The sequence below is a fragment of the Furipterus horrens genome, unplaced genomic scaffold, assembly GCF_987537825.1.
Source record: "Furipterus horrens unplaced genomic scaffold, mFurHor1.1.pri manual_scaffold_2, whole genome shotgun sequence".
Lineage (NCBI taxonomy): Eukaryota > Metazoa > Chordata > Mammalia > Chiroptera > Furipteridae > Furipterus > Furipterus horrens.
The window spans coordinates 215,867,544-215,879,709 of NW_028327172.1; the positions used below are offsets into that span (position 1 = coordinate 215,867,544).

General features: G+C 60.2%; 1 protein-coding gene across 1 annotated transcript in view; it reads left to right on the forward strand.

The window, feature by feature from the left end:
* SORCS2 (sortilin related VPS10 domain containing receptor 2) overlaps positions 1 to 12,166 on the forward strand; it is a 253,382-nt gene that overhangs the window by 204,369 nt on the left and 36,847 nt on the right. The window contains exons 4-6 of the mRNA XM_090267115.1: positions 257 to 421; positions 6,307 to 6,380; positions 9,558 to 9,622. Coding sequence (XP_090123241.1) covers positions 257 to 421; positions 6,307 to 6,380; positions 9,558 to 9,622 — 304 coding nt within the window. The remainder of the gene's footprint in view (positions 1 to 256; positions 422 to 6,306; positions 6,381 to 9,557; positions 9,623 to 12,166) is intronic.

Consider the following 12,166-nt stretch of genomic DNA (forward strand, 5'->3'; position numbering starts at 1 on the left):
TCCCTTCTCTGTGCCTCAGTTTCCCCACCTGCCAGACAGGGGCATCCTAGCATAATGAGAGTCGCCTTGCAGCCCGGTCACACCCCTCCTAGGTCTTCCCTGCTGGCTCACTCGGCCCAGGCTCCGGGATGCCTCCCGTCCCACGTCACAGACAAGGGACCCGAGGCGCAGACAGTGGTGAGCCGCCTGGGCCTCCCGGGCGTGGAATCGGAGCCGTGTGGTCCGAGGGCCCTCACGCCCTGTCTTCGTGTTTCAGATCATCCTGGTGAGCTCGTCGCTCAGTGACGGGAAGCAGATCCTGTTCCTCAGCACGGACGAGGGCAGCTCCTTCCGGAAGCAGGTCATCCCCTTCTCGGCAGAGAAGCTGATTTTCCACCCCAAGGAGGAGGACAAGGTCCTGGTCACCACCAAGGACAGCAAGGTGAGCTGGTGGCGGGGCTGGGGCTGTGGGCAGCCTCTGCTCCTCGGGGGATGTTTGCAGTCTTGGGGAACGGGAGCCCTGGGCCGGTGGGGAGGGGCCCGAGGGGGCGGGGGCGCCGGACCCACCATCAGCTTCTCCCCGAGGCCCGCGTGGTCGGGCCACCAGTGGTGGGAGCAGCCCTGGGCTGCCGTGTGTCAGAGGTGAGCAGGGGGCAGGCGGGGGTGCACTTGGCACCAACAGTGGGGAATCTGAGTAGGCCATTCTTAGGACTGCTCCCCTCTGCCTCCCCTCTCACTTCTGGAACATTCCTGGCATCCTCCCAGCCAGCTTGCCAGGCCTTGCTATCAGCCTGGAATGTTCTTCCACCTTCACTGACAGGAAGGGTTAATATCCCCTCCTCTGGGCCTGTATCCACCAATGGCACCTCCGTGGGCGACTGAGCAGACCCTGGTGGCGGAGGGCTCTTTCCAGGGCCAGCGGGGGTCAGGAGAGCCGCCCACCCCATCCTGAGGGCTGGGAGGCCGTTCCAGGGCTAGGAAGGGCACCGGGGAGCGGCCACCCGTCGTAGGCAGGTGTCCCTGCAGCCACGGTGGAAATGGCCACAGACTTGGTGGCTTATGACACACTCATTCTCTCGCAGGTTTGGAATCCAGGAGTTTGAAGTAGTTTCACTGGGTTGAAACCAAGGTGTGGGCAGGGCCTCATGCCCCCTGGGCGCTCCAAGGGGGAACGCACTGTGCCCCTTCCGGCTTCTGGCATTCCGTGGCGGGCAAACTGATGGCCCCTTCACCTCTCGGTCTGCTCCATCTTCACGGTGTCGTGTGTGTGTGTGTGTGTGTGTGTGTGTCTGTGTGTGTGTGCGTGTGTGTGTGCACGTGAGAGAGAGAGAGAGAGAGAGAGAGAGAGAGATCCCTCCCTGCCCTACCAGGTAATCCAGGACAATCTTTTCATCTAAACACAGAATGACCTGGAAGGTCCCGTCCACAGGTTCCAGGGGTTATTACAAGGCTTTCTTCGGGGGCTTGTTTTCAGCCTGCCACTCAGTCTCAGGAAAGGACCCAGGGGAGAGTCCTGGCCCTGGACTTCCCTGGGTCCAGGAGTGACCCCCCTCCCCCAGCCTCTCCCTCCCAGCCCTCTGACCTTCTGGGGCCTGCACAGGCCACATCCAGCCCGCAGTCAGAGGGAGCAGCCTGCAGGTGCCGTCTCCCCCGCCGGGCTCCAGGGCAGAGGGGTGGGGAAGGGCGGAGATGCACCTGGAGGCAGATGGAAGCGTCTGCCTCAGGAGCCCCCACCCTGCCCCGCAGCCTCCAGGCCTGCTGGGCACCCCCGCCCACCCTCGTCCACATTTTAGCGCCTCGCTTTCCCAGGACGGGTCACAATGTGGAATTAAATGTCCGTGCTGTTGTTTGGTTGTTTCCTGCACCTGACAGGTTCACCTGCAGTTAGTCCTTTGGGCCGCGGCTGGGCCTGTCTTCTTTTCACTGTTTTATCTCAAGTTCCTGGGTGAAAATATTTGCTGGGTGGATGGATTGAGGATGGGTGGGTGGATGGTGGATGATGGGTGATGGGTGGGTGGATGTGGATGGATGGACGGTGGGATGATGTGTTTCTGCCCACAGTGATCACCCAGGTCAGGAATCTTCAAATGAAGACCCCTAGGGTGGGCTGAGCCATGACTCTCTGCAGGACCAGGGCTCCTTGCCAGGTCTGGTCCTTGCCTCCTGGTGTCCCCCTAGTTTCCTGCCCTCATAGGCTGCCTCTCTGCTCCCCGCGCCTTCCCCTGGGACAGAACGTGCCTCTGGGTGTTAACAGCTGCTCAGCCCCTTGTGGTTAGACCACAGCGCAGTCCCAGCGACGTCTGTCCAGCAGGAACGGCGTGCGCTGCTGCTGCTCAGTAACTCGTGGTGCCTGGAAAAACGGAAGGATCTGAATCTCGGGGTTGCCCTCGGCGCTTTGCTGTGACGAGAAGGAAAGGACAAGCAGAGAAAAAGGCTTGGTTATGGCTGTAAAAGCGACGCAGGATTTGAGGAAATTACTAACGACAACAGGAGGGCCGTGTTTTTCCTTCGGGCTCTGTGGTTTCGGAAGCTCTCCTTGCTCCCCAGCAGCGGGCGGTGTGGAGGGACAGCGGCCCCGGGGCCTTGGCCAGTGTCTGCAGCTGGACGCTGAGTGGCGCATGGCCCCAGCCTCGCGGGCTCGCAGTCGCCGGCCTTGGTCTTGTTCATGGGTCTGGAGACCGGCTGAGTTCTGCCAGCTTCTCCTGGGACTGTCAAGACGTGGCTCCCAGCTACCGGGAGGGCTCTGGCCTCCACATGGCTCTTTTCTGGAGCCAGTGGGTGCTTGGGGGCACGCCACTCTCGTGATGGAGGGCAGAGTCCCTGGCCTGAGGAAACCACTCAGAACGCCTGCTCTGACCTCGAACACATCACATCCCCTCACACCGTTGTCCACAACGCACCCCATGCCAAAGCGAGTGCCCTTTCTTCTCCACCCTCGTTTTCCTCCCCGATGCCGCCCCTTCCTGCAGCAGCCATGCCTGCCCACCCTCAGACTGCTGTCCCCCACTCTTAGTTTCCTCCTTCACTGTGCCGTTGGCGTTTGGGGTGCTCTGAGGCTACTACGTTTGGAGCCTGGACAGCCTCCTGGGTGAGAGCCTGAAGCAGCTGGGCTTTCTTTAAAGGCTCATCAAACGCCACGAGGCTCCTGGGATCAAAAGGAGGTGAGAGCGGAGCAGTCCCGCCCATGCCGGCTCGCTGCCCAGCCTGTTCCCTGGTGTCCCTGCCTCAGACCTTCTGGCAGGCAGAGACCTGGGTACTCACCTCCAGAGCATCAAGAGGCTTCTGCTACATACTCTCCAGCCCCGAACAAGAACCTTCTTGCTCCCATCACTGGGAGCAATTGCTCTGAGCCAGGGACTGCCTTCCAGAAACTTAGCAAGGGAGAAGAGACACCTCGGGTGGCCAGTCAGGGAGGCCTTCCTGGAGGAGGGGGTTTGAGCTGGGGCTTAGAAAATGAGTCAGGATGTATGCTTACTTTTTAATACAACTTCAGAATGACACAGGTTTTTGAGCAAGTAGTGAAAGAAAAACAAGCCCCCACATCCTCCAGCCTAAGGAAAACTCTGCCAGCATTCCTCCACGCTGTAGAAAGGCTTGTTCCTCCCTGCCACAGAAAAGGCTGGGCATTGCCAAGGCAGCATGTGGGAGAGAAGGCAGCCAAGAGTCCTCATGAGAAGAGGTGTGGACTTCAGGTCGGCTGATGTGAACACACCTGGACAGAGGAGCTCTGAGCTTCAGTGCCGCTTTTGCTCTCTCTGACCTCAGACTTCAGAATCAGGAAGGAATTGGGCTTTTCTTGAATAACGGGACAGCTCTGTGAATAGCAGTCAAGGTTCAACCACAAGAGGAGGGTGTACTCAGCCCACACGAGCCCCCAGCTTGGGCGACAGGGGAGGCTGTGCCACTGGGCCCTAAGGACACACACTACATTAGGCCACACGACCAAGAAGCAGAGTCAAAGCTGCTCTACCTAATACACAGGAACACACACAGGGAGGCTGCCAAAGCATGGAGACAAAGAAACCTGGCCCAAATGAAAGGACAGATCAAAACTCCAGACAAAGGGCTAAACAAAACAGAGATGAGCAAACGATCAGATGCAGAGTTCAAAACACTGGTTATACAGACGCTCAAGGAACTCAGTGAGGACCTACCTCAGCAGAATGAAAAATCCAGTCAGAAACAAAAGGACACACTAACTGAAATAAAGAATAATTTACAGGGAAACAACAGTAGAGTCGATGAAGCTGAGAATCAGATCAGGAATTTGGAACATAAGGGAAAAAACAAAACAGCAAGAAGAAAAAAGAATCTAAAAAAGCAAGGATCGTGTAAGGAGCCTCCGGGGCAATGTTAAGTGTTCCAACATTCACATCACAGGGGTGCTGGGAGGAGAGAGCGAGCGAGCAAGAAATGGAAACCTATTTGAAAAAGTAATGAGAGAAAACTTCCCTAATTTGGTAAAGAAAATAGACGTACAAGTCCAGGAAGCACAGAGAGTCTCAAACAAGCTAGACCCAAGGAGGCTCACACCAAGACACATCATCATTAAAAGGCCAAAGGTGAAAGATAAAGAGAGAATCCTAAAAGCAGCAGGAGAAAAGCAGAGAGTTCCCTACAAAGGGGTGCCTATAAGACTCTCAGCTGATTTCTCAAAAGACACTTTGCAGGCAAGAAGGGACTGAGAAGAAGTGTTCAAGGTGATGAAAGCAAGGACCTACAACCAAGATGACTCTGTCCAGCAAAGCTCTCATTTAGATGGGAGGGCAGATAAAGTGCTTCCCAGACAAGGTAAAGCTAGAGTTCATCATCCCCAAGCCCTTATTATATGACATGTTTAAGTGTCTTCTTTAAGAGGAAGATAAAAAATATGCACAATAAAATGGCAATAAATACATATATATCAACAATTGATTCTAAAAAGTAAAATAGACAAGCAGAACAGAAACACAATCATAGATACGGAGAATATTTTGATGGTTGTCAGATGGGAAGGGTTGTGGGGGGACGGGTGGGTCGTGGGGGGACGGGTGAAAAGATGAAGGGGTTAAGTAGAAATAGGTAGTCACAGAATAGTCATGGGTATGTAAGTATAGCACAGGGACTAGAGTAGCCAAGGAACATATATGTAAGACCCAGGCACATGGACAGTGGTGTGGGGGTTGCCTGAAAAAGTGGGGGTTGGGCTGGGTGGAGGGGTTCAAAGGGGGAAACATTGGGACAACTGTAATAGCATAAACAATAAAATGTAATTTAAGAAAAAGAACACGCAGCTGCTGTGGAGACCCAGGCCTCTGCAGTCGCCTGCTGCAGCCCGCACTGCCTGGCAGTGCCCGCAAACCGGGGATCGGACTCTGGAGTGTGGAGTGCAGCGCTGCCGCCCGCCCCCTGAGGCCCGCGCGCAGGCTCAGCACCGCCGGCCGGTGTTCACTGGGCGCCTGCTACGTGTGCCGGCACCACTTCCCCCGCTGAACACGCGTGTTTCAGGCCCCAGCGCTGTTGACCGGTGACGAGTTAATTGTGTTCGCCCTCGCCTGAGCTGATACAGTGCTTAACACTGCGAGTGACGCAGGGCTTTGTAACAACGTTCGTGAATGGTTTCAGTCTCATATTCCTTCATGAAAAAGTAGCCGGCGATCTCGGATAGCTGGTGCATGAGATTGCCGGTCAGCAGTGCGTGTAGGGCAGCGAGCGCCCGGGCCTCCCGAGGCGGGTGTTCTGGGGGAGGGGAGCTTCCCAGAAGCCCCTTTTACGTACGATCGGGGGTCACTTCTGGTCCCGTGCCCTGAGCAGGAGCTGGCAGACAGCGGCCGGCCCCCGGTGTGTGGATGACGTTTTATTGGCACACAGCCATGCCCCCCTGTGCACTGTCCCCAGCGCTCTCCCTCCAGGGCAGGGACGAGCCGTCGCCACAGAGACCGCAAGGCCTGAAGAGCGGAACACGCGGACTCGGGCTCTTTACAGGAGTGTTTGGCAGCTCTGCCCTCGGGTCCCGTGTGCTTTCACTCAGCGCGCCCGGCAGCGATAGGCCGCGCGAGGCGTGGTGACAGGGTCATGGGCGGGCAGGCTGGGCCCCCGTGAGGGAGATGCCCTGGGCGGCGGCCCCGGACTTCCCGTGCACGGCCCGATCTCTCGGCTCCTGCCCGCTGGCCTCTGTCAGGAATGGCTCTTTGTGGAGCCCCCACACCCGACCTCCAGCCTCTTGGGGGCGGGGCGGGACCCGCCGTGAGGGCAGGGCCAGCCACCAGCAGGGCCTCGGCCAGGCCTGGCTCCCGGGAGAGGCTTATTCCTGACCACGCTGCTGTTTCTCTTCTCTCCGCCCTAAAGCTCTACGTGACCTGCGACATGGGGAAGAAGTGGCTGCTTCTGCACGAGCGTGTGATCAACGAGCAGGTGTTCTGGTGAGAGCGCTCCCCGAGGAGGGGAGGGAGCCCCGCAGCCCCCGCGGCCCCTGCTCAGGGCTCCCCACCTGCTCCTGCTCTGTCCCCAGCCCGGCACCTCCTCGCCCCCAGGGACCTCCCAGGGGTGCCTTCCACTCTGCTCAGCTGGGTGATAAACGGTGAAGACCGAGGGGCCCGGTGTCCCTCGGGCCACGCGGGCACTGGGCGCAGGTCGCTCAGGCGGCGGGCCAGCCCCTCGTCTGTGTGCTCGTGGGAGCCGCTCTGCGGGCTCTCCGCCACATCCCAGTCTCCGGGCGCTGGCCGGGCGAGCCGGGCTCGGGAGTCGTTCGTCGGGGCAGGAAGCGAGCTGACTCAGCACCCGCGGTCCCCTGCCGGCTGCGCCGCCATCCCGCGCAGCTGCCTCGGGGGTGCTCACGTTGTTCTTTCTTTCTACCGAATCGCTTTTCTTGTGCACGCGTGTGTGCACGTGTGTGCGCACGCTCACACACACAGGGGCACAGCCGCCCGTCCCTCTCTTGCTCCACACGCCTGTTCACGCTAATCGTGGCAGGGAGCTGGTTTCCTGACCGAGGGCCACAGGCTGAAGGGACCTTTGTCTGTCCCGGCGTGCGGGCCTCTCACTGGGGGCAGGACGATGGCCTCCTCTCTCATGGCCGCCCACGGGAGGGCCGGCTCCTTCCTCGGAAACCGGAGCCCTGCTGTCAATCACGGGCCTTGAACGGGTGTCAACAGCGGGCCCCAAGGGCTGACAGGAGGTGGGGAGGGCGAGGCGGTGGGATTTCCCAGCAGAGCAGAGACGGCCTGGGGCGCGGGCAGAGCTGCCTCAGTGGGCCCTGTCCCAGCCCCGCCAAGGCCGGGCCCCAAGGCACATTGGCCCTGATTCAGACCTGTTACCATCCCGGCCAGTCACACTGTTTCTTCCCCCAAGTTTCTGAAATTCCTCCGAGCTGTTATGCGTGAGTGATCCTCACTGCGGGCACTTGGCCACTTGGTTCCCGTGGGGACAGTGGTGACGGGGCCCCCCGTTGGCAGCGGTGAGTGCTGCTGCTTGACAGCATGGCCCGGGCGCTCTTTGTCCGTGAACTGATAGCAGGAAAGACCACGTCCTCCCTCACACTTGGGCTGGTGACTGCTTTGAGATGCTAAACAAGTGAGCTCCTTAGAGGGGGCTTGGGGGCCTCTCAGGGGGAAGCCCGGGGTGGGGGGTACCTACTATGCTCTGGGCCCCAGACAAAATCATAGTAACCGCTGCCCAGCGGCTGCCGCGTTGTGAACACTGCCCGTCCGGCAGGCTCCAGCTTCAGGGTCTAAAGACCCCATCGAGGGAACCCACTCATTCAACAGCCTGATTGTCTCCCCTCGGGTGACAGAGAGGGGACCTGAGGCTCAGAGAGACCGCGTTTGCCCTGCCTGTGGCCAGCGGCCACGCAGTGGGTCTCTGTGGGGCAGTGTGGCTGCCGGCTCTCCCCCAGGGCCCCCCCAGGTCAGCTTCTCCACTCGGCCTCAGTCTTCCTCCTCCTCAGCTGCGGAGCTGCCCCGCATGGCCAAGCGGCAGGACCTCTGCCGTGGCAGAGTGAGGCCACCGCACACCAGACTGCGTTGCGGGGCCCTGGGGGGCTTCTCAGAACCACTGCAGAGCTGCCCTGAGTGCCCAGAAGAGAAGAGGTCAATTCTCTGAGCTCCCAAAGCACTTGACTCCCGGGATCTGCTTGTTCGTGGTTCATCTCGTGGGACTATTTCTACACGGTGTTCCATGACCAGTCCTGGGACCTTCCCCAAATACCGCCTTTGGGGACCTAGAGACAGGAGGGTGCCGGAGTCAAGTACACGTGTCGTTTCCGGCAGGGAGCCAGGCTCGATGTGCGGGGCGATAACCCATGAGCGAGGGTCTCAGGGACAGGCACCCGGCCTCAGGCCCGTGGTGCTCACTGGCCAGGTCCAAGCCCTGATGTGGGCATGCCGGGAAGTCGCCACAGGAGATGCTGTGCTGGGGGCGTGAGAGGCTGAGGGGATGCGTGGGCAGAGAGGGAATGAGTGAGTCAGCGGGCGGGTGAATGAGTGAGTCAGTGAGTGAATGAGTGAGTGAATGTATGAAAGAGTGAGTGAATGAATGAATGAATGGGTGAAAGAGTGAGTGAGTGCATCAGGGAACAGGCTGGTGTCATTACCAGACTTTATAGATGACAGACTGTCAGACCCAGGTCCTGTCGCCCAGCTGCAGACTGTCAGTGCCCCTGGTACAGGGACAATGACCGTCTTTGTTCAGAAAAGAGAGTAAAACACAGGCTGAGACCTTCCAGGGAGCTAACAAATGGTCTGTTCACAAAAGCCTAAGTCAGCCCTTCGCCTTGCGATCGAGACTCTACGGAGGGTCAGAGAGACCGGTGCTGGGCCCACCGTTCCGTCCGTGCCGGGGGAGCTCCCTCCTGCTCCTTGCACGGAGCGCCTGCCGGCCCGGGGCGCTCAGACCTCTTACGGGTTTCCTGTCCACTGGGGCCTCTGGTCCCGGGAGGAGGTGGAACCCCTGGGAGGCAGGCTGAGCACTAAAGGGACTGACTCGCGTGGGGGTCCGTGATGCAGGGGGGGCCACCAGAGATTGAGGGCTCTGCCCGGGGGTCTCCTGACCTGCGAGAATACCACGGGACAGGCTGCAGGGACGTCCACGTGCCTCTTCTGGGCACTGAGTGCCCGCGGGAAGTGACCGCCGCGCCCTGAGCCACACTCCGGCCGCTCTGGGGCAGGGGCGGCAGGCTGCAGGGGTTAATGACCCTCCGGGAGGGGCTGGTTTGCCAGTTTGGTCCCCAGTCAGGGCACAGGCCTGGGTTGCGGGTTTGGTCCCCGGCTGGGGGCCTGCGAGAGGCAACCAGTTGATGTTTCTCACCCTCTTTTTCTCCCTCCCTTCCCCATTCTCTAAAAGTAAATAGTAAGTAAAATCTTTAGGTAAAAAGGACTATTTCTAGAAGAACGCGGAGCAAACCCCAGGCCCTGCCAGACAGAAACCGCGGCCACCTCCCAGGAGCCGTGGGGCCTGGGGACTGTGGTCTCCAGCCCACAGAGTGAGAGTGGCCTCAGACCCGGGGGCCACGTGGCTACATGGGGTGCGGGACATTGACACAGGCACCATGAGGGGCATGGGGACTCCGTTCCCGATGCCAGCCTGAGCGCTTTGTGTTCCAGGGCTGTGTCTGGAGTGGACAGCGAGTCTGACGTGGTGCACCTGCAGGCCCATGAGCCTGGAGGAGGTAAGCCGGGGCGCGGGTGGGGGAGGGCATAGCCAGCTGTCCCGGAGTGTCTGGGCCCTGCAGCCAGGCTCAGTCGCTTGTCCTCGGTGGCAGGCCCTCACAGCCAGCTTGCATGCTATGACGTGGCATAATTTTAAATGTGCTTGTTTTCTGGTGGGAAGTAAGTTGAAGCAGGGGGCCCTGCTCCCGTGGAAAGACCTGTTAAGATGACAATTTGTTCTGGCCCCTGAGCACTATTTCCTGCTCACCCAGTCCCCATCCCAGCGCCTGCTGAGTGCTGGGGGACGGGCTCCAGTGGCTTCCCCCTCCACGGGGCAAGGGCCTCATGCCCTGCTGGGGTCCAGAGAGCCCTGCCCCTTGCCTGGTGAAGGACAGCAGGCGCAGTCGGCCGTGGTGCAGACCGTGGGATGTGAGTGCGGCGGGGGGAAGGGAAAGGAGGCGGCACCCCCTGGTGCCCGTCCCTGCTCTGGCCACAGTCCCCTGCAGACACCTGGGCCCCAAGCTGCCTCCTGCCGGTTTCTCTTGGAGTGGAGACCCCGGCAGGCTCACATGGAAGAGTGGGCGCTGACGTGTGTGGGCAGCCCTTCCCTGACTGATGAGCTCTGTGGAGGGCAGATCTGGTGCCCGGCAGTGACAGTCCTGGCTGGGACAGGCGCCAGTGACAGGACAGCTCCTCGCGTGCCCTGGGCCGGCGCCCTCACTCCCTGCCCCCCAGCAGTGCTCAGCCCAGCACGTCATGAGTGAGCGCTCAGTGGAGTTAAGCTGCTACTGGATCCCGGCACCATCTCCAGACCCTCAGCTCTTCCCTGCATTCATGACAATCAGTTTGCTTGCTTCCCCCCAGAGCGGCAGCTGGTGCTGATCCCTGAGAGCCAAATGTCTGTGCCCCTTCTCAGCTCCATGCCAGAAACGCCGTCCTGGCAGCTGGAGAATGGCCACAGCAGCTGTTCACAGCACGGGATTGGCAAGTGCCATAAATCGTGGCTTTATTCCCACTGCACAGCCCACCAGTACCATGAGAGGTGACCTTCATCTGTCTTGTTGGCACCTGGCCTGGAACACAAAGGGTCTGACCATAGTGAGTGAGTGAGTGAATGAGTGAGTGAATGAATGAGTGAGTGAATGAGTGAGAGAGTGAATGAATGAGGGAGTGAATGAGTGAGGGAGTGAATGAGTGAGTGAGTGAATTGAGTGAGAGAGTGAATGAATGAGGGAGTGAATGAGTGAGGGAGTGAATGAGTGAGTGAGTGAATGAGTGAGTGAATGAATGAGGGAGGGAGTGAATGAATGAGTGAATGAGTGAGTGAGTGAGTGAATGAGTGAATGAGTGAATGAGTGAGTGACTGACTTGCCACCCCTCAGCCTGACCTAAGCTGGTCCCCACCACAGCCCAGCCAGGCGAGCCCTGGGCAGGACGCTCATTGCCGGCCACGGGAGGAAATAGACTATTTCCAGGAAAACAGGACACGGCTCCGAGACCGTGGCAAAGGCGTGGGTGTGGCTGACTGCGTGCCTGAGCTGGCGGCTGTCACTGCACCTCTCGGAACTCCCCGAGGCGGACGTTCAGACCCATGTACTGTGGAGGAACTGCGGCTGAGGCGGCCCTGCTAGCGAGTTTGGGCGTGGGTCTGCCTGGTGCCAAGCCCGGGCCCCTCCGCATGCTCCACGCAGCCTGGCCACCCGCGTCATGGGCAGAATGCTCCCTGAAGGCGCTGAGGGTGCCAGGCCCCCTGGCTGGGCCCCACTCAGGTCCCTGTGAGTCCTGCCCCTTCGCCACAAGCTGGAAAGAAGAGCTCCGGAGCGCGTGGGCTCCAGCCCCTCCATACAGCTGGGGGGGCCCCCACCCCTCAGGAAACAGGGCCTGGAGTGAAAACAGCAGCCTCCTGGCCACACACTGTTCGATTTCGCTCCACTGTGAATGTTTGGAAAGGGGTGAAAGCCTCTGCCCGGCGTCAGGGGAGGAAAGAGCACCAAGTGCCACCCCGGTCAGGCAGGACGGACTCCAGCAGGGCGGGAGGGGTCCATGCCAGCGTGGGCGTTGGGGTACCCACCGCGGCCCTGGGCCATCCCTTTGCGGGTGACCACACATGCCCGGGGCCGGCCGCTTGCATGGGGACGTGTGGGCGCCTCCTGCCCAATCTCCTCGGGTCAGTGTAAGGTCCCTGTGCAGACACGGGCCCGTGGGCCCGAGTGGCATGCCGAGGCGCATTCGCTCCCGTCACCCGGGGCAGCGGGCAGTCGTGGTTAGAGTCCCACACGCCTGCTCCGCCTCCCAGCCGCTGGGCTTCAGCCCCGGGTCGGGTTGGCAAACATTTCCTGTCCAGGGCCAGCTGGTGACTCTTCCACTTGCGAGCCACGTGGTCCGAGCCTCAAGGCCACTCGGGCAGTCCGGAAGGCGTGACCTTCCTCCGGGAAAGGCTGGCGGCAGCCGTGCGCTTTAGAGGGGCCCAGCCTCTCCCAGCCCCGGTCTCAGCACCTGTCGGGCGGGACCACCTGTGGCTCCCTGAGGGTTAACGAGCCCGGGGCCCGGAGCCATTCACGTTG